The sequence below is a fragment of the Spinacia oleracea genome, chromosome 6, assembly GCF_020520425.1.
Source record: "Spinacia oleracea cultivar Varoflay chromosome 6, BTI_SOV_V1, whole genome shotgun sequence".
Taxonomy (NCBI): domain Eukaryota; kingdom Viridiplantae; phylum Streptophyta; class Magnoliopsida; order Caryophyllales; family Amaranthaceae; genus Spinacia; species Spinacia oleracea.
The window spans coordinates 89,310,338-89,336,580 of record NC_079492.1 but is presented as its reverse complement, the minus strand read 5'-3'; the positions used below and the strand labels follow the sequence as shown (position 1 = coordinate 89,336,580).

General features: G+C 37.8%; 1 protein-coding gene and 2 long non-coding RNA genes across 3 annotated transcripts; all 3 read left to right on the top strand.

Moving 5' to 3' along the window:
* Positions 1-1,174: 1,174 nt before the first annotated feature.
* Positions 1,175-2,506, top strand: LOC130463347 (uncharacterized). The gene is made up of 3 exons (XM_056832445.1): positions 1,175-1,329; positions 1,432-1,563; positions 1,717-2,506. The coding sequence occupies exons 1-3, from the start codon at positions 1,175-1,177 to the stop codon at positions 2,504-2,506; spliced, it is 1,077 nt and encodes a 358-aa protein (XP_056688423.1).
* A 950-nt stretch (positions 2,507-3,456) lies between these two features.
* On the top strand, positions 3,457-5,103 carry LOC130464406 (uncharacterized). Its single transcript, XR_008924806.1, has 3 exons — positions 3,457-3,818; positions 4,173-4,299; positions 4,944-5,103. It is a non-coding gene; the product is annotated as an uncharacterized lncRNA (long non-coding RNA).
* Positions 5,104-6,249: 1,146 nt separating this feature from the next.
* Positions 6,250-7,689, top strand: LOC130462408 (uncharacterized). Its single transcript, XR_008922541.1, has 2 exons — positions 6,250-6,885; positions 7,530-7,689. It is a non-coding gene; the product is annotated as an uncharacterized lncRNA (long non-coding RNA).
* The last annotated feature ends 18,554 nt before the right edge of the window (positions 7,690-26,243 follow it).

The window sequence follows — 26,243 nt, the reverse complement described above, 5'->3', positions numbered from 1 at the left end:
ATTGAAGAATACATATTACAAAAATACTATAATTACATAAAAATAATAAAGGAAATGAGGGAAGATTTTACCTTCAGATCTGAACTTCTGATGGAAATAGAAAAACGAATACGGTGGCTACGCTAAGGAAGCGGCGGAGAATACGGTGGCCGGGGACTGAACGACAGCAGTGATCTGGATAGCAAGATCCTAATGTGGAGGTCATCTTTTCAACGAACCTTAACAATGGCGGTGACTCGTCGATGTTTACCTCCTCCGTCACGGTTTCCGATGTTTCCGGCATTTTCATCGGATTCGTGACGAACATATAGAATATAAGACGGTGATGGTGATGGACTGATGGTGATGGTGATGGCGACGCGTCGGCAAGAGACGGAGGAGAGGATGAAGCGGGGAGAAGGTTTTGGGGGAGTAGAAGAAATCGGAAGAGAAGAGATGGGGTGAGGAAGGGAGGGAGGGAGGGAGGGGGAGGAGAGTGTGCGGTACTACGGTAAGAGACCACAACATTTTAGGGTTTGTAATTGAGATTACCTGTTGAACGGGGGAGGGTAATTTTGTATTTTAGCAGGTGGACACGAAAAGTTAAGTTACCAAAATGACCTCAGGAGTTGGCTTATATAATAGAGATGTTTGCTAATCTAGCTTAGGACTATGCGAAAGCTTTCCATAGGCTAGGTTGCTTCGCGTGCTCTATCCGAGAGGTGGCGAGCACGTCATTAGTTTTCATTCCCCTAATTGCTATATCGTTGCATATTCATGAATGTCTTGACCTTGTTATTTATTTGATTCGATTCCATTGCCGATTCCCGATTCCTCTAGAATTCCTTTATTTGTTTGCATTTCTAGCTTAGATTAGTTTAGTTCAAAAACTCAAATTCCATTCGAACTAGCTTGTGAATGCATAGATTGATTAGTCAAACATATCCATTCCTATGGGACGATCCCTATACTTGCCGCTATAGTCAATATAGCCGGTAGTTTAGGTGTTTTATAAATTTTGTTTGGTGAGGTGTTGTTCTATTCAACGACGGAAAAACACCCTATCAGTCTTACACTTATCTGGTTCAACAAGCACGTGACAAAGGGGAGTATCAAGAGCTACAGTGAGCTTGAAAAGGTGTTCATCAGCCAATTCGCTGCAGGTCGAAGACATCAAAAGACAAGTGTTAACTTAATGGCGGTCAGACAGGGAGAGACAAAGACCCTTCATAACTACATCAAGAGATTCAATGAAGAAGTCCTAAAAATACACAATCTCAAGGATGAGACCAAGTTCGCAGCCCTCCTGGCGGGGCTTCAGCCAGATGACTTCAAATTCGAGTTGATCAAGTCCGGGGTGTCCAACCTCGAGGAAGCAATGGAGAAGGCCCAAATGCACATTCAAGCCACATAAATTTGTAAGATAAATTTGGGTGGTGACCGTGGAACAAGGGAAAAACAAAAGCCCAATTGGGGAGAGACCTCAAAATCTGACAAGAAGAAGAAAGAAAACGACAGCCACGACCAACCTCAACCCTCCCTCAAAAAGTCAGTTATGCTTGATGACCATGGTGAGGATCCGAGGTACAACCGCAATAGGCGGGAGATTTACCTTGATGTCAAAGGGAAATAAATCCTCCCTAAGCCACCTGTAATCCGTATGCCCGAAGCAAAGCGAGACAAGTCACTTTGGTGTGAGTTTCACCACGAGTGAGGGCACACCACAAAGAACTGTAGGGAGCTGAAAAGGGCACTGGATCACTTGGCCAACAAGGGAAAGCTGAATAATTACTTAAGGAAGAATCCTCCCCAAAAAGCAAAAGCCAAAGAAAAGGAGTCCCCTAGTGATGATACAGGAGACTACATTGGAGTTATAGTTGGAGGCTTGGCAACAGGCGGGTCTGTGAGCAAGGCGAATGATAGCTTATGGGCACTTGAACATCAAGTCCTAAAAGTGGCATCGACTTCTCAAACAACCCCGCTGATGATATTTGGTGGGAGCACTGGCTACCCAATTCAAGAGTCCCATGACGATCCCCTAGTCATCGAGATGAAAGTCGCTAACTCAACAGTCGGGCTAGTGTTAGTGGATAGTTCATCATCTGCCGACATCATTACTCTAAAGTGTCTAGAAGGGCTCAAGTATTCCAAAGATGATCTAAAAACCATCTCCCAACCACTCATTGGGTTCAGAGGTCAAGTCGTCCATCCCCAAGGCACTATCAAGCTACCCGTCAGGCTGGGTCCCAAGAACAAAGGAAGGCGACTGCTAGTAAAATTTATTGTCGCTGATATCTCCTTACCATACAATATCATCTTAGGCCGACCTCTACTAAACAAAATAAAAGCCACAATCTCTGTGTACCAACTTCTCATGCAGTTTGAATTGGAAGATGGCACAGTGGGAAAAATCTTTGGGGATCAACAAGTGGGCAGGCGATGCTATGTTAACAGCCTCAAGATAGGGACAAGCACCCCCCAGGCACTGGCCAAGAAAGCCAAGCCGGAAGGGACTCGAAACTCCTGAAGGCAAGCCCCTCCCTCGTCCATGGAACGCCGACAAACTTAGAAGGTTTTATGTTCAATCTCCTAAGCATTTTTCCCTTTCTCAAAAGTACTTAGCTTTATAGCTCGCAGCCATAGTTTTCAATGATGAAAGTGGGGTTAAGATACATGTAAGCCCGCGATAGGCTAAATAACATTCCATCATTGTAAACGAATTTTCAAAGCCATAGTAAAGAGCTCGTCGGATATTCCATAGGAAATTTTTTGTCTTTTTTAGAATGATGTAAAGTAGAATCTAAACATTGGCCAAGCAATCTCAACATACATCAAAAGGAAAAGACAAGCCAAGTTCAAACATATGAACTCACTCTTATACTTATCAAAATAATCTAAATCATTTTCCAGAATGGTTTTTCATCGTTCGCCCAAGCATGAGGCTCATTAGTCCCTTTGGAGAACAACAACCCATTCCCACACTTAACAAAATAATCTCTGTCATTTTTAAGAATGACGCGTCATCGTTCGCCTAAGCATGGGGATCATTACTGTAATAGCCCGATTTTAAAGCAGTTTTTAAATAAATGTTAATTCTATTTTATTAGCTAAATTTAAGTATTAAAAAAACGATTTTAATGTTAACTGCAAATTGTGGCTTTCTTTTTAAATGACTTATATACTACTTCGTATATGTTAGTTATTAAATGAGTTAATATTTTCCAAAATCATTTTTCTTTTAATACCCAAAACTATCTGATTATTATTTTTTAAGCTTAAGTTAGTAAATGACCCTAATCACTCTAAAAATGAGGACGTCATCTCCTCATTCCCTTTTCTATTCATGATGCGTGGCTAGTGGAGGAAGTGCCACCATTTGCATTGTTGTCAATAGGTAATCAATTACACCTAACCCATTGATACTTCCCATATTCCAAATGATCTCTTGATCTTTGTAATCTAGTTTTACATATTTCTTTTATCAATCCTAATTAGCGTTGGTTACTGTAAGAACCACCACCATCCGCCGGTATTTCTGCCGCTAGAAACCACCACAAACACATTTTGACAAATACCCTTGCCACTCATGTTATATCCCTCTATTACTGCTCGCTTTTGTTTGCTAAAATATCTCCAGTATTCGGTTGTTTTTAGACATCAGTTCCTTCATGAGAATTGTAGCTCTTGAAAAGTTAACCAATTTAGACTCCAGAATCACTCGATTCGGAACCCTGAGCTTGGAGATATGGTATTCTGAAATCGAATTGTTGCTGATGTTGATATTCCGTTTTATTGCGTTGTGCTTCTCAAACCAAACCTTATGTCCTCTTATTTCAAAGGTATAAATAGCCTAATAATCTCTTCTTTCTCATTTGTGTCGATTATTAAGGCCAAAAGTTCTTGGTTAGTTGGAAAAATATATTCAAATTTGCTTGATTGATTAATTGAAATCAGAAACCAATTAATATTTCCAAGGTTTTTCTTGTTTGATTTTGCGATAAAGATTTATTAATTCCTATCATTATTATTGGAGGTGATTCTATTTTGGAGAATGGTCGATTATAAATGGGATTTCAATTAGTATTGTAGTAGAGCTATTGTTTGGCTAAGTAAGACTAGAATAAAGTTTGGTTTAGATTTGTTATTCGAGTTAGTATTGGTGGATGATCAATTACTTGTTATTTTTTTGTGAGGTGGTATATGAAGAGTAATTGAGGAGATTAATTCAAGTTAAGATGGTGATCAAGTCTATGATTCTATCTTGGAGGTTGTATGTTTTTGTTCTTGAATTCATTAAGGAAATGATCAGCATTATTTGAGGTAACTTTTATGTTCAGCAAAATATATTTGTGCCCGTGTGTGTTTGAATTTATTCTTTATTTTATATGATCATATATCCATGGCCATGAATATCATGAACTGCATTTATATTGGATTGTTAATAAATTTGATTGATATTGTGAATTGTTTATGGTATTGTTTGAAAATAATTTGTCTATTGAAATAAATTTCGAAATGATATTGTAATTAAAAATGTGATTCTTATTTGTTTTGCTGGCATTGGATTATGAACGGATATGGAAAAGTGGTCAAGGTACAGGCGGAGGAAAGATCCTAAAAAAAATTAAGCTAAGACCGGAACGGTCGAATATAAGTAATGTGTTGTGTTTGAAATTAAAGCAAGACCGGAATGATCGAATATACGTATAAGTTTGTTCTGTGATAATTAAGCTACTCTACATCCAAAGTCTATCCTTGCCACTGATTTGTGAAGGGAATGATCAATGCCAGCTATACATTTTTAAAGTTACCCAAGTCTATTTTCGAGAAATTAAGTTATGTTTTGAAAACTCTTTGATCAAATGGTTTGAAATAAAAACGTTTTGACGGGCTGAAGTAAATGTTACGAGTTTTCCACTCATTTTGGAATTTTTGTTTGTTTGCATTCTTCTTTTGTTAAACAGGTTTGTGGAGGCTTAAGCTGAATTCAATGGAGCTTGATTGTACTCAATGGATTTAAATTATGTGTTATATATTAAGGTTGTATTCATTTAGTATATGAATTGTTGTAAGTTTAATTGTGAGGTGAAAGGTTTATTATTTATTCAAGGATTATTCATTTGAGTTATTTAAGGTTGTTTTGTGGGCCCATAACCCACAGGTCCAGGATCGAGTTTAAGATTTAAGGTTAATTATTCCACTGCGTGTTAAAGGTTAATTGTGATCATTAAGGGTTAAGTGTTGTTTATTAACAACTCGAAAGAGCGGGCTGTTACACATGGTATCAGAGCGGACCTGCGACCGTATGCCGAGTTATTAGATGACTTAGCTACACAGCAGGGGAAAAGAATCATGGGATTATTGATTAAGGATTTAGATATGAGAGTTTGAGGATTAAAATATGTGAGTATGAGTTGTTAAGGGAGAGTTGAGATTTGAAATGGGGTAATGATTTGATGGAACTAATAAAGTTATACAAGTGAAGGATTTTGCCGATCTGGGAGTTAGTTAATGGTTGAGTTAGTATGAGTTTTGTTTAGCTAGCTTTTTTTTCTTTATGTGATTCTTTGTTTTTAAATAATTTAAAAGTTTTTGTTTCAAATTTCGAGGACGAAATTTATTTTAAGGGTGGTAGTATGTAATAGCCCGATTTTTAAGCAGTTTTTAAATAAATGTTAATTCTATTTTATTAGCTAAATTTAAGTATTAAAAAAACGATTTTAATGTTAACTGCAAATTGTGGCTTTCTTTTTAAATGACTTATATACTACTTCGTATATGTTAGTTATTAAATGAGTTAATATTTTCCAAAATCATTTTTCTTTTAATACCCAAAGCTATCTGATTATTATTTTTTAAGCTTAAGTTAGTAAATGACCCTAATCACTCTAAAAATGAGGAAGTCATCTCCTCATTCCCTCTTCTATTCTTGATGCGTGGCTAGTGGAGGAAGTGCCACCATTTGCATTGTTGTCAATAGGTAATCAATTACACCTAACCCAATTATACTTCCCATATTCCAAATGAGCTCTTGATCTTTGTAATCTAGTTTTACATATTTCTTTTATCAATCCTAATTAGCTTTGGTTACTGCAAGAACCACCACCATCCGCCGGTATTTCTGCTGCTAGAAACCACCACAAACACATTTTGACAAATACCCTTGCCACTCATGTTATATCCCTCTATTACTGCTCGCTTTTGTTTGCTAAAATATCTCAAGTATTCGGTTGTTTTTAGACATCAGTTCCTTCATGAGAATTGTAGCTCTTGAAAAGTTAACCAATTTAGACTCAAGAATTACTCGATTCGGAACCCTGAGCTAGGAGATATGGTCTTCTGAAATCGAATTGTTGCTGATGTTGATATTCCGTTTTATTGCGTTGTGCTTCTCAAACCAAACCTTATGTCCTCTTATTTCAAAGGTATAAATAACCTAATCATCTCTTCTTTCTCATTTGTGTCGATTATTAAGGCCAAAAGTTCTTGGTTAGTTGGAAAAATATATTCAAATTTGCTTGATTGATTAATTGAAATCAGAAACCAATTAATATTTCCAAGGTTTTTCTTGTTTGATTTTGCGATAAAGATTTATTAATTCCTATCATTATTATTGGAGGTGATTCTATTTTGGAGAATGGTCGATTATAAATGGGATTTCAATTAGTATTGTAGTAGAGCTATTGTTTGGCTAAGTAAGACTAGAATAAAGTTTGGTTTAGATTTGTTATTCGAATTAGTATTGGTGGATGATCAATTACTTGTTATTTTTTTGTGAGGTGGTATATGAAGAGTAATTGAGGAGATTAATTCAAGTTAAGATGGTGATCAAGTCTATGATTCTATCTTGGAGGTTGTATGTTTTTGTTCTTGAATTCATTAAGGAAATGATCAGCATTATTTGAGGTAACTTTTATGTTCAACAAAATATATTTGTGCCCGTGTGTGTTTGAATTTATTCTTTATTTTATATGATCATATATCCATGGCCATGAATATCATGAACTGCATTTATATTGGATTGTTAATAAATTTGATTGATATTGTGAATTGTTTATGGTATTGTTCGGAAATAATTTGTCTATTGAAATAGATTTCGAAATGATATTGTAATTAAAAATGTGATTCGTATTTGTTTTGCTGGCATTGGATTATGAACGGATATGGAAAAGTGGTCAAGGTACAGGCGGAGGAAAGATCCTAAAAAAAATTAAGCTAAGACCGGAATGGCCGAATATAAGTAATGTGTTGTGTTTGAAATTAAAGCAAGACCGGAATGGTCGAATATACGTATAAGTTTGTTCTGTGATAATTAAGCTACTCTACATCCAAAGTCTGTCCTTGCCAGTGATTTGTGAAGGGAATGATCAATGCCAGCTATACATTTTTAAAGTTACCAAAGTCTATTTCCGAACAATTAAGTTATGTTTTGAAAACTCTTTGATCAAATGGTTTGAATTAAAAACGTTTTGACAGGCTGAAGTAAAGGTTACGAGTTTTCCACTCATTTTGGAATTTTTGTTTGTTTGCATTCTTCTTTTGTTAAACAGGTTTGTGGAGGCTTAAGCTGAATTCAATGGAGCTTGATTGTACTCAATGGATTTAAATTATGTGTTATATATTAAGGTTGTATTCATTTAGTATATGAATTGTTGTAAGTTTAATTGTGAGGTGAAAGGTTTATTATTTATTCAAGGATTATTCATTTGAGTTTTTTAAGGTTGTTTTGTGGGCCCATAACCCACAGGTCCAGGATCGAGTTTAAGATTTAAGGTTAATTATTCCACTGCATGTTAAAGGTTAATTGTGATCATTAAGGGTTAAGTGTTGTTTATTAACAGCTCGAAAGAGCGGGCTGTTACAATTAGTCCATTTGGAGAACGACAACTCATTCTCATACTTAGCAAAATAACCTAAGTCATTTTCAAAAATGGTGCATCATCATTCGCCCAAGCATGGGGCTCATTAGTCTCTTTGGAGAACAACAGCCCATTCCCATACTTAGCCAAATAATCTAAGTCATTTTCAAGAATGGTGCATCATCGTTCGCCCAAACATGGGGCTCATTAGTCCCTTTGGAGAACAACAACCCATTCCCATACTTAGCAAAATAATCCAAGTCATCTTCAAGAATGGCGCATCATCGTTCGCCCAAGCATGGGGCTCATTATCTCCTTTGGAAAACAACAACCCATTCCCATACTTAGCAAAAATATCTAAGTCATTTCAAGAATTGTGCATCATCGTTCGCCCAAGCATGGGGCTCGTTAGTCCCTTTGGAGAACAGAAGCCCATTCCCATACTTAGCAAAATTATCTAAGTCTATCCAAGCATGGAGCCTCTTCGTTTTCCCAAGCATGTGGCTCGTTAGTCCCTTTGGAGAACAGAAGCTCATTCCCATACTTAGCGAAATTGTCTAAGTATGTCCAAGCATGACGCCTCTTCGTTCTCCCAATCATGTGGCTCATTAGTCCCTTTGGAGAACAACATCCCATTCCCATACTTAGCAAAATAATCTAAGTTATTTTTAACAATGGTGATTCATTGTTCGCTCATGACTTACACCAACAGCCCAACGTAAGGCCATCAAGCTATGGGCATGAAAATGGCAGCCCGAGTTTCAACGCTCCCTATGTGTCTGCATCGCACACTCATGTGCGGCAAGTAGAACCCATGGCACCATCATGTGCGGCAAGTAGAAGCCATGGCACCATTATGTGCGAGTAGAAGCCATGGCACCATCATGTGCAGCAAGTAAAAGCCATCGCACCATCATGTGTGTCAAGTAGAAGCCATGGAACCATCATGTGCGGCAAGTAGAAGCCATGGCACCATCATGTGCGGAAAGTAGAAGCCATGGCACCATCAAGTGCGGCAAGTAGAAGCCATGGCACCATCATGTGCGACGAGTAGAAGGCATGGCACCATCATGTACAGCAAGTAAAAGCCAACGCACCATCATGTGCGGCAAGTAGAAGCCTTGGAACCATCATGTGCGGCAAGTAGAAGCCATGCACGAGCCTTGCCAAAAATAGAAGCCACGAGAACCCCATATGGCGTCTCATGGGCGACGAACAACAACCCAGCACTTAGCCTAGCGCAAATAAATGGCAGCCAAGCCCATCGTTACCAGCTCCTCGGGAAAACTTCCTTCACACATCAGATGCGAAGAGCAACCGCCCCGCCTAGCACGTCACTCGGCCAATGCACCTCCCGCCACGATGCAACAAACATTAGCACAAAAAGATGCACGACATGTGCGAACATCTAACGGCAAATGGCAGCCAAGCATATGGCTCGCCCAACAAAGCCTTAGGCGCGCATGATCTCAACTCCGCGCAAGGCATGCCCGTACCTCACGGGCGATAACCGAAGCAAAGGAAAAGACACTTTCCTTATGAGCTACCGCACCATCATGTGCGGCAAATAGAAGCCACACGCTCCCTGTGCCACTCCATGTGCGTCTATCAAAAGCCGAAGTCGATTGATGTTGCATCGTTCGCCCAAAGCATGGGGCTCGTTAGCTTCTATTGGAGAACAAAAGCACATCTTTCAAGAATGACGCTTCATCGTGTGAAGCATGGGACTCATTAGTCCATTTGGAGAACAAAAGCCCATCCTCATACTTAGAAAAATAATATGTCTTTCATTTGCCCAAGCATGGGGATCATTAGTTCCTACGGGCATAGTAAAAGCCACGTTATAATATATCCCTCCCCCGTCAAGTCCGTCTACTTGTACATAGTCCTAATTAAGTGTCGTCATGTCTCAGTCCTACTTGATAAATACATTCTAAGTGCATAGGTCTAAGTTAGAAATTTTCATCGAGTCATAGTTAATTCATCATTGTCAATGTCGTCATCATCCGAGCTCTCAACCATACTTGGCGGTGAGCAAAATATCTCATGACAAGGCTTTGATCGCGAGCATCCCATTTGGCACGCAAACCAAATGCCCACCTCAAGCACAGGCCTTTCAATGCCCTCGTGCACATGTTTTCCGTCCAACAGGGGCCTAGTGCCCTTGTGCACATATCAACAACCCAATGCGAATAGCGTCCGCCCAGCATGCAAGACCGGCTCTTGGAACCCATTTTAAAGCGTGTATCAGCCGCTCGTGAAAATATCACCCGCCTCACGAGCCTTGAGGGAGAGCATTGTCCGCCCATCTTACGTGACTAGCTCTCAGCATCCTGCTCTCGATGCCTCATGCCCGCATTTACAGTCCATGAGCAAGCATTAATCGCCAGACACCTAATCACCGCTCGTACGCGGAATGGCAGCCGCGACTCAGCAGCTTGTGCGAGAAATAGCAGCCATGCAATGAAGTATTCAAGGAAAATGGCTGTTGAGTTAATGAAACACCATATTAACATGGAGGTTGGATTTTTGTCGTTTATGGGGCTTATTTAAAGTGGAAAATTAAAACAAACGAAAAAGTTGAGCCACAAATCAAAACAAACGCCCCACTATTGGGGAGGTATCCAAGGCAAAATGGCGGCACACATGCTAAGGCAACTACTCGCCAAGACGCCAAAAGTGATATTGCTTGCCAAATATCACACCAACCAATGTTTAACAAAATGCTCGCCAGGTTAAGTTGACACCTTGGATTTCCAATTTAAAAATCAAAGTATGCAATATTCATATGGAGAAAGTACTTTGGCGGCACACAAGGCTATAGAAAACTACTCGCCATTTTCTTAGCCAACCAAAGTAATTACTATGTTTTACTCCGCCAAACACACAAGTTTCGCGATGACCAATCTTATATATTTGGCGTGGGGCTAATGTCCGGGCCCCCAGTGGGTCCCACTTTTACAGAAAATTACCAAAATACCCCTCTTAAGGGAAATTACTCAAATACCCTCAAACACAAACCCTCTAATGGGCTCAGACTAGAATTTCGGGGCCCATATCTCAGCCTCCAGCAGACCCAAGATTTTCATACCCCTACAATTGCTCATGTTTACTAATAATGTCCTTCGGTATTACTATAAATATGACCCATCTTATCATTACTCAGGTATGCAATTATTTCCACACAGACTCTCTCACTACTTTCTCTCTCTAACTAGACCTGACTTGAGCGTCGGAGAGGGTTTTCTCGGGAACCCCCCCCGAGCTAGTTTACGTTTTCCCTTTTGTAGGAAAAACGACAGCCGATTGAAGGAAAAGAAAAGCCCTGGTTGACGAGACTTCCCTTACTTTCACACTTAGCAATTTCTTCGCAAAAACAAATTCTAATTACTATAAGTAATATTTTAACTATTTATTTGGTCTCCAAGTCTTGAAAACCCTTGGATTCCAAGTTTTTAATACTTGGTCTCTAAGACTTGAAGACCCTTGACCTCCAAGTTTGTAATACTTGTGCTCCAAGGCCAAGGCTATCTCTTGTAGTATAAATACCCCTTATGCTCCTCTTGTATCACCAACACATAATATCATAAAAACACACAACACATTACCATACTCCATAATATAACTTCGAGAGTCATACCATATTTTGTACCCTTCAAGGTCGTACTATCATGAGAGTCATACCATATTCTGTACCCTTCAGGATCGTACTATCACGAGAGTCATACCATAATCTTGTACCCTTCGGGGTTGTACTCTCATACTCCTTTAATATATTGGATGATCAGTGTTCGTCGTTTGTGGGTTGTTTACCTCTTTTGAGGGGTTTTCCCACGTTAATTTGTGTGTACCTCCTTTTCTTAATTTATCTTGTCCATCTTTTGTCTAATTTTTTTCACAATCTATTTATTTGCTTCCGCTTGCGCTTCTAACCACCAAGTGGTATCATAGCTAAAAGGTTGTGTTTAGAGAGTTTTTTCGATCTTTTTAAGAGGTCTTCGGTGACAAAGTTTGATATTGAGAAATTTGATGGCAAGATTATTCACGAAATGTTAGCGACAAGTTTATGGTTGAAGCTTGAGTCATTGTGAACGGTTTCAACTCAAGGTGGAGTTCTCAAAGTCTCCAAATGTGCTCATGAAATTATGAAGGCCATTAAACATAGAAATCTCTATGTACTTCATGGTACTTTAATCCCCGCTTCATCACCCCAAGCTCCAATTTGGTGTTAGCGTCCACATCAAACGAGTTATGCATGTCACTTCTACTCCCAAACCCGAAGATAATTCGGGTTTAGCGCATGACATATCTGCCTAATACCCTTTGGTGTTCCTTTGAAGAGTACACATTTATGGAATTTGTGCCAAGATGGAGAATGTTAGGTATATGTCACAAACCAAAATTACTACAAGTAATATTTAATTATTTACTTGGTTTACAAGGCTTGAAGACCTTTGGTCTCCAAGTTTGTTTTACTTGGTTTCCAAGGCTTGAAGACCCTTGGCCTCCAAGATTGTAATACTTGGGCTCCAAGGCCAGTGCTATCTCTTTTAGTATAAATACCCATTATGCTCCCCTTGTATCACCAACAAACAATAGGATAAAAATACACAACACATCACCATACTCCATAATATAACTTCGAGAGTCATACCTTATTCTTATACACTTCGGGGTTGTACTCTCATAAGAGTCATACCATAATCTTGTACCCTTCGGGGTTGTACTCTCATACCCCTTTTATATATTGAATAATTAGTGTTCGTCGTTTGTGGGTTGTTTACCTCTTTTGAGGGTTTTTCCCACATTAATTTGTGTGTACCTTCTTTCTTTATCTTGTCCATCTTTTGTCTATTTTTCTCAATCTCTTTATTTGCCTCCGCTTGCGCTTCTAACCCCCAACAAGTGGTATCCGAGCTAAAGGTTTTATTTAGAGAGTTTTTCGATCTTTTTAAGATGTCTTCTGTGACAAAGTTTGATATAGAAATTTGATGGCAAGATTATCCGTGAAACATCAGCGGCAAGTTTATGGTTGAAGCTTAAGTGATTGTGCACGGTTTCAGCTCAAGGTGGAGTTCTCAAAGTATCAAAAGGAGCTCATGACATTATGAAGGACATTAAACATAGAAATCTCTGCTTCAGGGTCCTTCAATTCCTGCTTCATCACACCAAGCTCCAATTTGGCGCTGGCGTCCTAATCAAACGAGTTTATGCATGTCACCTTCTACTCCTAAACCCGAAGATCATTCGGGTTTAGCGCGTGACATATCTGCCTAATACCCTTCGGAGTTCCTACGACGAGTACACACTTATGAAATTTGTGCCAAGGTGGAGAATGTTGGGTATATGTCACAAATTCTAATTACTACAAGTAATATTTTAACTATTTACTTGGTCTCCAAGGCTTGAAAACCCTTGGCTTCCAAGTTTGTAATACTTGGTCTCCAAGGCTTGAAGACCCTTGACCTCCAAGTTTGTAATACTTGGGCTCCAAGGCCAAGGCTATCTCTTGTAGTATAAATACCCCTTATGCTCCCCTTGTATCACCAATACACAATATCATAAAAACACACAACACATCACCATACTCCATAATATAACTTCGAGAGTCATACCATATTCTTGTACCCTTCGGGGTTGTATTATAATGAGAGTCATACCCTAATATTGTACCCTTCGGGGTTGTACTCTCATACTCCTTTTATATATTGGATGATCAGTGTTCGTCATTTGTGGGTTGTTTACCTGTTTTGAGGGTTTTTCCCACGTTAATATGTGTATACCTCCTTTTCTTTATTTTGTCCATCTTTTGTCTAATTTTTTTCTCAATCTCTTTATTTGCTCCCGCTTGCGCTTCTAACCACCAACAAGTTTCTCAGGATGACGTACTGACAGAGGATGAGGATCATTGCTAAATGCGTGGAGGGACCGACCATGTATTAGAAGCAAACAAAAGAATTTGTTAAAAATAATGAAATAAATAACTAATGAAAACAAACAAAAACCCGGAAAGTAAAAGAATCCGTGGAAGCAGCAGTAATATGATTATATGAATCACGGACGTGATATGATTGAATTGTATAAACCTCAACTCTAACATGTTTGATTAACTAGTAGTGTATAAAGTATTCACTATGCAACATTAAAAAACGCGGGGCTTAGTTATTGCAAAACCATATTTCTGAGAGGAATGAGAAACAGCAGAGGAATTAGTAGCAGAATAAACAGAAATCGCAGAGGAGGCAGGAGAAATATCAGTATTAGGAGCCGAACAAGCATCAGTACCATGAGCAGAACAAGCAGCAGAGGAAGGAGTAACTTGAAATTGGAAGATCCAAACATTTTGTCATCAACTTGAAGATTATAAAAATCATTCCATGTACCATTCAGACCACATAATGATTCGTCACCCTTCCACTTGGTAAACTTAAGCTCCCTTATTTCCAGAATTATCATTGGGTTGCATTATGTCAACACTAACGTTTTTACCCATGTAGTCTAGTTTTTCAACCACATTTTGCTTTGCCCATTTTCAAATTGTTCTGACCTGGGAAAATGTCCGTCAAGGTCAAACAAACTTGGGTTCAGACCCACCCAACTCCTGAATTCTCTGCCTGACGTTCTGTGGAAGTTCAGGTTGCACTGGTGTTGGAACTTGGTGTTGTTGTATCTTATGTGTTTTCAAGGCAAAAATGAAGAACAAAAAGTAAGACTTACGAAACTTTTTGTGCCGTGGTACACGAACCACTACCTTGAAAACGAGATTCGGTGCAACCGGGGTGCACAATTGTATTCACCGATTCATTCCCTAAGGTTTACACAACTCTCTACACACAATGACACTCTTGGGTGTGAGATGGAGTTACTAGAACTTATGCCCGAAAGAGAGGAAGAAAAGGAGATGATAAGGGAATGATTTTTCTGTAAGCAACACAAAGAATGAAGCATGTATTTATAGGAATAGTGGAGGATATCAAACAGCCCAAGAAAATCAAAGGACTCAAAGGAATCCAATGAATTTAATCATGACAATTAACATATGAAAATGAAGAGTTAAAACCCCCTTAATCAATAGGGAGTTAAACTCACTTAACTCACCATAATCAGAAAGGTTAACAACCCTTAAACCATACTTAATAAGGCTGCCAAAAAAGAAATCCCAAGGAAGCAAAACCAACGTCCTAAAAACGTCTTTTTGCATCCGCCCGATCGTGCTACCACCGCCCGATCGGGCAAATGACTCGCCCATTTTTACTTTGTACGCGCGCCCGATCGGGCACCTTCCGCCCGATGACGATCGGGCAGAATTCTTTTTCAAGCTTTACTTCCAACAGTCCCCCACTAAAGATAGAAAAGGAAATGATGTAAAGAATATGAATTTCTGGGCATAAGAGGAGATCAATACATAACATTCGGTGTTACATTAAAGTAAATTGAAACCAAATGCTTAGTGAAGTGGAACCATGACTTACAGGTCCATGGGTGGACACACCTTGAAACCCTTAAACTTTTGATCAAAGAGTGGACTAATCTTGAAACTCTAAGATTTAAGTCAAGCCCCCCCACAACACATACCTCACTCCAAAGATCTAGTAAACTCCGCAAAGTGAACGCTTTTTAAGCCATGTGTTTACCTTAGTTCTCATGGAAGCTCTATGAAACCGCCCAAGTTTTCATAGAAGATGGCGAGTCTTCACAACCACGTAGGTGAATCCCTTGTGCTTCTCAATAACACAAACATCTCTTAGGATTCATTAAGAGTTTAAAAACTCAACCTCCACAAACATTACAACGGTGGATTTCTCAAATGCTTAGCTAGAGCACCTATCACGTAAGTATAAGTCCATTAAGAATTCTAACGAATTCAACCTACAACAAGCATTACAACCACAAATGTCATAGGGATGGAATATTAGTAATGCTAATCATATTTACTTCATGGGCTTAAGCCCCATCCCCCTCGACGAGTCAATAACTTGGTTCCTTGCCAACCCCTTAGTCAAAGGATAAATTTCTTTCGGGCCTTACATAGTTCAATGCAATCACTCCATTTTTGAGTAGTTGCCTCACCGAACTATGTCTAAGGCGTATGTGCCTCTTCTTACCATTATAGTTGCTATTATTAGCCATACCAATCGCCGCTTGAGAATCACAATGCCGGGATGCCGGGGAAGTTCTCTCCCCCCACAATGGGATATCGGCTAGGAGGCTTCTTAACCAATCCGCTTCTTGACCTGCCAACTCAAGAGCAATGAATTCAGATTCCATGGTGGAGCGGGCTAAGCATGATTGTTTCGAGGACTTCCATGAAATAGCACCTCCACCCAACATAAACACATAACCACTAGTAGAAACAACTTCATCATTATTGGACACCCAATTAGCATCACAATAACCTTCCAAAACATTAGGAAAGCGATTAAAATGAAAACATAACTCCATGGTACCCCTTAGGTACATAAGTAATCGATCAAATGCTTTCCAATGTTCACTACTAGGATTGTGAGTATATCTAACTTAAACTACTTACCGCATAGGCAATATCGGGACGTGTGCAATTCATCAAAAACATTACACTTCCTATTACCTTGGCATATTGCTCTTGAGACACGCTTGAACCCTTATTCTTTGTAAGCTTTACACTTGCATCATAAGGAGTCTTACATGGCTCCACATCATAGCAATCGAACTTATTCAAGATTTTCTCCACATAGTGAGATTGACTCATTGAGAACCCATCCTTGGATTTGGTCAACCGAATACCAAGGATCACATCAGCTTCACCTAAGTCCTTCATTTCAAATTTAGTAGACAAAAAATCTTTAGTGTAATTCACAACCTCAAGGTTAGTGCCCATAATAAGCATGTCATCAACATAGAGACAAATAATAATATAAGAGGAATCAAACACTTTAGAATACACACAAGAGTCCGAAGAATTAGTCACAAAGCCATCACACCTAAGAGTACTATCAAACTTTTCATACCATTGCTTAGGAGCTTGTTTCAAACCATACAAAGACTTTTTAAGTCTACACACCTTATGATCATGACCCTTAACCACAAACCCTTCCTGTTGAGTCATGTAAATTTCCTCATCAAGATCACCATTAAGAAAGGCTATTTTAACATCCATTTGATGGATCACTAAGTCATGAATTGCCGTTAAAGCAACCAAGGTTCTAATGGTGGCAATCTTAGTCACGGGTGAGTAGGTATCAAAAAAGTCAATCCCCTCTTTTTGAGTGAAACCTCTAATAACAAGTCTAGCTTTAAACTTATCAATAGAGCCATCGAGTTTCTTCTTCTTAGTAAAGATCCATTTACAACTTATGGGTTTAGACCCCTTAGGCAAATCACATAAGTCCCAAGTATGATTAGACATGATTGAATCTAACTCACTTTTAATGGCCTCTTTCCAAAAACTAACATCTATGGATTTCATAGCTTCACTATAAGTCTTTGGGTCTTCTTCTAAGAAAAACAAAGAAACAAAAATTTCACTCAAACAATCCACATCAAAGTCTTCAACAAGAAAAACGGTCAAGAAATCCGGTCCATAGGTAGTCTCTACTCTAAGCCTCTTACTCTTCCTAGGTTGTACTTCTTCCACTATAGTGGGAGGCTCTAAGGAACTTAAATGGGAGAATCATCTGCGAGGAACACTAGAACTAGGCATAGAAACTTTCAAAGGCACATCAACACTTGACTCATGCACATGTGAAGACAAAGAGGATTTCAAAGGGAAAATATGCTCAAAGAAAACTACATCCCTAGATTCACAAATAGAATGATCACTTAGAACCATGAATCTATATGCGGCACTATTATGAGCATAACCAAAAACGCACAATCAAAAGTTTTAGACCCGATAGTGGTTTTCTTAAAATCTGGAAAAGCAACCTTGGCTAAGCACCCCCACACTTTCAAAATACTCATGTTAGGACTATAACCCTTCCAAAGCTCATAGGGTGTCTTATCCAACTTCTTATGGGGCACTCTATTGAGTACATAACAAGCGGATAAAACTGCCTCCCCCCACATGTTGTTGGATAACCCGGAACTTAGAAACATGGCATTCATAGTCTCTTTTAAAGATTTGTTTTTCCTTTCGGCAATACCATTTTGTTGTGGGGTGTAAGGGGAACTTAACTCATGGATGATCTGAAGGAAATATGTCCTTCACTCAAGGTGCATTAGTCCAATACCAAGGTTCAGATTAATTACGAACAATTAATTCAGTGAGATCAAGTGATCGGAACAGCTAGCTGGAGCAATGCTTCCGATCAGTGAGTTCTAATCTATATTAGGCTCACAGCTTACTCTTGACTGAACCTATAAGGTCACACCATTGGCATGTAACAGATCATCAGATTAAATGAATCGGAAATTCATTTAATAGCTTTTCGGGAAATTAGTTCGGAAAACATAATTATACGATTGGATCGTGAAATCGTATATCGTATTGCGTATATTCTTAAGATAGGCGAGACGAATAAACGTATTGTACAACATTGGATCGTCAAGTACAAAACGATAAATAAATTGTCGAAGGATAATTTAATCGCAATACGAAAGCAACCCACGAGCCGGAGTGCACAAGCGCAAGGCCCATGGGGGCAGCGTGCATGGCAATGCAGCGCTGGCCCAAAGGCCTTGGCTATGTAGCGCGCACGGACCAAAGGAGTAAGGAGCAGTAGATGCACGCGGCCCACGACCCAGCTGTGCGCGCCTGCTGCTTCCTTTGCGTGTGGGCTTGGCCGGCCAACTTGGTTGGTTTGCCCACCAAGTTGGTTGGCTTGCTTATTATGACTACTAGGTTATTCTAATAACCTCAGTACACCTTTTGATAACACACAATTAAGTTTACACATTAAACCCTAAGGAGGAAAGAGAAATCTTAATTCTCTCTTAGCCTCCATGGATGTGTTCTTCCCAAAAGCACAAACTCTTGAATATTGTCTAAGCTACGATTATCAAGACGGATCTGAACGTGTTGGTGAACCAAATAGAGGAACGACAATTGGAGTTCTTTGTCCGTGTTCGTGAATAGTAAACTCAGGAAAACACGCTTCGAATGTAAGTATGCTTAATCTGTGCTTTATACATGTTTCTTGGCTTTGGGGATCTTCCGCACATGTTATATGTATTTAACTGTATTCCCCTACAGTGGTATCATGAGCCTTATGTATTCAAAGCATTTATTAGCATGATTATTTTTTTTGTATGCTGTAGAATTTTTTGGAATTTTTGTTGAATTTTTCGAATTATTATGGATTATTGGATGAATCGTGTAATAAGTTCTGAATTCAAAAAGTTTCGAAATTTCTACTTTTCTGACCCTAATCTGCGACAACGATTTTCTAAGATCAACTCATGAGAACGGAATTGCAAAAAAAGGCCTCGGAGTATGAGTTTCTGGGCGTTTTTGTTAATTAACGAATTAAAATTAACAAATTCGGAAAGTTTTTCAATTAATTAGTCGACCTAAACTACTCGGAATTGATTGAAATTTTGACCTAATTCTGTTGGGTATATTTTAAAATTATTATAAAATATTCGGCCATAAATGTTAAGTATAAACCCTAATTTCACTTTCCCCAAATTCGTAAATTTTAGATCGCTAATTGAGTTTTTAAATAATTTAGATTTGGAAATTTGGTTAATTGGGAAAGGGAATATAATTTCATATAAAGTGGCATTATTTAAAAATTATTGGATTAAAATTTTGATTAGATTCGTTAATTTTAATCAACACCTAAACCAAATTGGTAAAAATCTGAAATTTAAATGTTTAGAACGATTTAAAGTTTTAGATTCGATTATAAAAAATGTTCAAATTTTTTGTTGACATTGTTCGTTCGTTAAAATTTGAATATTGTTAGGCTAGATTTAATATATTTTGCAAAATTGGATTGTTGTAAAAATTAATTAAATCGTAAAGTTGTTATTTTTCAAAAATAAAAATTATTAATTTTGTGAAAAATAACTAAATGCAAATATGTTTGTGAAATTGATTTTTTTTTTCAATTAGTTGGTTCCTTTGCACGAACCAAAGGCACGAACATAAAGGGGTGTGCGGTGCGTTTGGTTCGTCGTAGCCATGTGGGCTGCCTCCCCATAGCCAAGCCACAGCAACGCTGGCAGCAGCAAGCGAGCCGCGTGTCGCGTGCGCTAGGCAAGTGAGCGAGCAAGGCAGGCAAGCCTTGGCTTGCGAGCTGCGAGCAAGCAAGGGGCAAGGCTGCCTTGCCTTGCGCGCAGCGCCGAGCATCATAGCGACACAGCATGCCACGAAGCAGCGACGAGCTACGACAGTGTGTGCTACGGCTTGCGGGGCATGGTCGACGAGCTCATGGGCCTCGTAGGCCACATAGCACATGGCAGTGCTGGGCTAGGCGCAAGCCTATCCCGCATTGCACAATTTTGGCATTTTTTGTTTCGTTGGGCTTTAAATTTGATGTTTGCATTAAAATGGCAAATGGGATAATTAATTAATTATTTTATTTAACTTGGGCCAGGCCGTGAGTTTAATTTAATATTTAAATATTTAATTATCCGAAATAAATATTGGTTTGAGTGGGAGCCGCTTAATGAAATTAAAATGAAATAATTATTTTCGTAGGTCGCTTTATTTTAATTAAATTAAATGTTAATTAGAATAAATTCTAAGGATTAATAATTTGAAATTGATTAATCTTTTAGGACGCGTTTATGTGAAAGTGATTTTTAAATAATTCACGTAAATACTTGCATATCTAATTAGGCCATTCGTTTTAGGATACGAGTGGGTGAATGCATAGAATGTATATTTTATGTAATGCAGGCACTCCAAGTGACTAGTATGGCCTATCTAGGATAGTTAAATACGGCCAGAGAACCGTTTTATCTTTGAATGTAAAGTTTTAAATATGGTCTGCGTACCATTGAAATTTTGATGTAATTTTATTATTTTAAGTATTTCTAGTTTAGAACTTTAAGTTAGCATTGAATGAAGATTCAAGACGATGCCAAGCTAACAAGATGTTGAAGAAGATTGGATGCTTCAAGACAAGTGTTTTGGGCCATACTAGTTTACCAATTTATTTATGCACTATATATTATTATTATATGAATATATTATGCATGAATGTTGTTTGTATGCTCGATTAGATAATCGAACCAACATAGAAACAACTAGGTCCAAAGTAATATTTAGTTTAAAAGTTGCCTTCCAAATCAAGCACTTACAAAAATCTAAGGATCTAACGTAGTAGGTTTACGCCAAAGCGAGGTGCTATTTTAGTTGACTTAGATGGTAAGGCGTCCCAAAGGAGCATGTTGATTGTGGTTTTAACTCAAACAACAATGGCATATGTTGTTGCAATGGGATAAATTATGGTATTCATTTATTAACCAAGAGTAATTTGGAGATTAATAGCAATAGGTTTTGCTTACCTAGAATCTTAAAAGACTTAAGACATGCCAAAGATGCTTAAGGATTTAGGACTTTTAGGGTTTTGGAATCGTTTCATTCATTTTGGACCATGTTTTTCTTTTGCATGAATGAAATGTTTAATAGCTTTAATGATTGCGTAAATGTTTTTATTTCAAGTTATTAAAGTATGATAAATGTTTTCTTTGCTAGTTCATTCTGTAGAATCATAAATCTTCAACCTTATTGCGTTCGGACAATAGAACTGCGATATTTCCTCGATTTATTGGTAACTAATTTTGAGAGCGATTCTCAAAAAGGAGAGTGAGAGCGTATCTTGAATGCTATTTTCTTATAGTGATCTTCATGGTTGTTTTCAAACTAAAATTTGAATGGTAGACCAATTGGACATCATATATTCATAATACTGGGTAGTTTTGGAATGATGAAGTATTGAGTTAAAGACTCATGTATAACCAATGGTTAACGACCAATTTTCTTTTGATTCGATAAATGAAATAGACTCATTGAATGTTGTCATTTAAAGTGAATAAAAGAAATGGAATTTGTTGGCATAACAAAGTAAGAAGATCAAGCAAAGAGTAAAATCTTTTGGACTATAAGAAAACGTGCAAGAAAGAATAGGAAACGGGAACAAAAGAAATGAATTTAATATTTAATTTCTACCTAAAAGTTTGTTTTAAAGAGAAACGACTTAGCAAATAAACTCCTATGGTATTAGATTACCGCTTGAGGTTCTAACTGTTGTTAAGAACTCAAATTTCGGGAGCTAAGTCTGGTTATTGACCTACAAGTGGGAAATGAAGCAAAGTTGTGCTACATTAATTGTAGGGTCATCATGTTTGTTTTAAAGTCCTTCTAAAGGCTGGAACTTAATGGTATTTTGTTCCATTAATCATCATAAATAATTTATGTTTGGACAACAGAGAGACTCACATTCAAAGTAAACAAAAACATTCGTTGAGTGTTTATTTGAATGACATTTTCATCTAAAGGTTGAGTCATATGATTGATTAATAAACAAACAAATCTATTCACACCCAAACTTCAGAAGGTTGAAATCAAGTATTTTGATTTGTGTTCAGCATATCTTTTGCAATGTCATACGACCATATCAACAAGACAACATTCTAAGATTCCATGGCATGGATCTTTGAAAGTTGGTTAACTTAAGACACGTGGGTCTTGCTTGTTGAACATGACATCGAAATGGACTATTGTTAGCAGAGTCTAGACAATTACGTTCATAGACCAAAGATGGATTTTATGACTTACCTATTTCACAAGAATTTGAGAAAATATGGCTATATTTACTCAAGGTGAAATATGTGAAATGCTTCAATGCGATTAACAAAAGGGTATAAAATCCACTTGGCAAGAATCTTGGAACATCTAGGCTAGGTCAAGATGATGTTTGCATGAGCCAAGAAAGATTATCTAGATTGTTTATATGGCAATATGACAATCAAACCTCCATAAGAATATGGTATGTCCAAATGGAGAAATCGGAATCTATTCGATTAACGATAATAACGACTATTTTCCTGTATAGTTTCTAAATGATACTCTCAAGTGACTATCACACTCAACAAAGTTGTCAAAGCTAAGGATAAGATGTCATAAGGATTGAACTTCGGTTCAGTACATCTTGTCAGTATATATATATCTAGGGTTGTCAAACCAAGTGGGAGTTAGTGTTTACATCAAACAAACTCGTGAATAGATATATGTTTCTTTATGAGCGACTCATAGAAACAAAAGGTATTCATTCTACCACAAATATGAGAACATATGGTTGTTGCTCTAGATAATGTCTTTTAGGAAGCCATCATAATTCCAAAAAGGAAAGTGAACTTCGAGTCAAGCAACAAACAAATGTAGGATACTTAGGAGTCTTTGGAAAAGATCCGTACTTAGAAGCCTTTGGAAGAGCTTCAGGAAGATTTTCGAAGTGCTTCAAGAGAATCCTAATACTTGAAGGACTTGAGTAATGTCTTTACAGACACTAACGTTTGATGTTCAATACCTAGGTAAATCGTATAAGGAATAGAATTCAACCAAGATAGATACGTTGATATCTTGAGGAATGAAAACTATGAAGACTTTGGAAAGTGCTTCAAGAACATACGACTTACAGGTTAGCTACGATGAATTAAAAATTCCCAAGTATGGTTTGAGGCCATCAAAAACATAAGTATGGTTAGAGGCCATATAAAATGGTTTGAGGCCATTTTATCGAAAGTATATTCATCTTAAAGAATCAAATCTATGATTTGGTTGATTTGCATAAAGGGTTCACTCCCATTGGTTGCAAACATACATGTTTTCTAAACATACATCGTTGATTTTCATGAAGGGTTCACTCCCATTGGTTGCAAACATGTTTTCAAAACATACAAAGATGATATTGTATACACATACAAAAGAAAAGCTAGATTGGTGGTTAAAGATTATAAACAACCTCATGGCGTTGATAATGTTGAAATCTTTTTCACCAAGTCGGAATGCTTAAACTATTTTGGATAAATCTAGCAATCATTGCATATGGCAATATGTCAATTGGATCGAAAATGAAACACCTTCCTCAATTGGACTTGTAGAATGGAATTGTGTACATCACACAATGTAAAAGTTTTGGATGCTAGATAAAAGAGCAAGCTTAAGAAATCTATTCGTAGATTAAAGCATGCAAGTGGGAATTGGAACATATTTTTCAAGGCCATTGAGCAATCATGGCTTTATGAAAATATGAATCATCTTGTAGATGAGGAGTTTAGTGGGAGCTAAGTCAAGTTTATTGGTTCTATATATATTAGATACATATCTCTCTATTGAAAATGACATTCAAATTCTAAATGGTTAGATTTGAAAGTATTTGTCAATATTAGAACCATGGCGAAACTTAGAACATACTGGGTTAAAAGATCTATTGGATAGGATCTAAAACGTTGTTTGGATTCTGTAAAAGTAATTACTAAATCAAATACAATTGAGAGCCTCAAAAGAGACTCTCAACCCATATGAGTAATTCTAAGTAATGAATTCTTTAACTAAGTATAAAGTTAGGTTGTTATCACTAAAGTTAAACATGAAGGACGTTGAAGAGGTGCCTTCACCTTATATCACATGGCAATGCCAAGATTTTAGCAAGATTCAGTATCTCTAGAAATAGAATAAAGCTAAAGTTACATGGATAGATTTTAAAATGCGAATGGTTTTTGCATTACAATCAATCATGTATGATGTGATATATATATATATATATATATATATATATATATATATATATATATATATATATATATATATATATATATATATATATATATATATATATATATATATATATATATATATATATATATATACATATATACATATATCGCCAAGATAACTCGTGAACATTGGATCGTGACGAGTTTATACCAATCTCTATTGATCTAGATCAAAGTTCATTAGAAGCATATCAAGAACAACCAATACATTTGGATATGTACGATGAGTACTTGATAAGAGGAAGTGAAGATGAATTAAAGTTTTGATGCTACATGCATTTGCCTAAGCAAAAGTTGAATCTTGTTTTTTGGCAAACCACAAACATACACGGGCAACTAGGCGTCGTGATTAAAAGGTGGTAACATAGGTTCTAAACCATATGTGATGCATGGGAAACTGAATCAATGATTAGTTTCCAAGTTCTCAGTTGAAAGATGTATCTCCCGCATCTGTCTGAACTGGTTGGAGTATTCCAAAAGAATAGCATCATTTGAAATTCTACACAATTGAAATGGATTCATTATTACCTAAGAAGCAATAAAAGGGAAATTGTTTTTAGTGGGAGTTCTTCCATGAACTCATGTTGATCACAAGTTTGCTATCTGGATGATTTTCTATTTTAAATTTGGTTATGATTCTAAACAGCAATGAAAGACTAGATCATTCTATAAACATATTCAAAGATCTTTTCATCTTACATCGAAAGGCTTTCGATAGAAAAGATGCTAAGAATAGCAAAGTATGAAAAACTAAACCTCTGCACCGAATGAGATACAACACTCAAATGCAGAAATGGAACCAAGTTTGATTTCCATGAATGTTTTAAGTATTGGGTGAAAGGCCTATATCTGCAAAACATTAAATGCTTGATTTTGGGTTAGAGGCCTGAAGGAAAAATGTCCTTCACCCAAGGTGCATTAAGTCTAATACCAAGGTTCAGATTAATTGCCAACAATGAATTCAGTAAGATTAAGTGATCGGAACAGCTAGCTGGAGCAATGCTTCCGATCAGTGAGTTCTAATCTATATTAAGCTCATAACTTACTCTTGACTGAACCTATAAGGTTACACCAATGGCATGTAACAGATCACCGGATCAAATGAATCGAAAATTCATTTAATAGCTTTTCGGGAATTAGTTTTGGAAAACGGATTATACGATACGACCTTGCGTCGGAATCGTATATCGTATCGCGAATATTCGTAAGCTGGGCGAAATGAATAATCCTATCGTATGACGGTGATTCGTCGTATACGATACGATAAATAATAGCCGTAAGGTATTAGTCGCGAATACGAGCCGCAACGGAATTTCCGGCCCGTCGAGCCAAGCACGCAAGCGCGCAAGGCCCAACGAGCCAGCAAGATTGCGCGCAGCAACAAGCCAGCCCATGGCACAAGTGTGCGCGCAGTTGGGCAGCAGCGCAGCAAGCGAACAACAAGGCCCCCGTCCCACTGCTGTGTTGCTTGGCTGCCGCGTATGGGCTTGCGTGAGTATGGGCATGTGTGTGGCCGGTTAGGGCCTTGTGCCTTGGCCGGTTGCACACAATATAACCTTAGGGTTATATTCCACACTCAACAGTAGTTTTCCAATATCCAAAAACCTAATTCTAATATTACGTTCTACAGTTCTCTATATGTGAAAACTGTTCATCCCAAACAGCAAAAACCTTGTACGTTGCCTAAGCTACAGTAAT

Excerpts from the sequence above, each read along its gene's own strand:
- LOC130463347 (XM_056832445.1), top strand. The coding sequence starts at position 1,175 with ATGGCGGTCAGACAGGGAGAGACAAAGACCCTTCATAACTACATCAAG. Across the intron at positions 1,330-1,431 it reads TTCAAATTCGAGTTGATCAA|GGAAAAACAAAAGCCCAATT; the intron begins GTCCGGGGTGTC and ends CCGTGGAACAAG. Across the intron at positions 1,564-1,716 it reads GACCATGGTGAGGATCCGAG|GGAGCTGAAAAGGGCACTGG; the intron begins GTACAACCGCAA and ends AAAGAACTGTAG.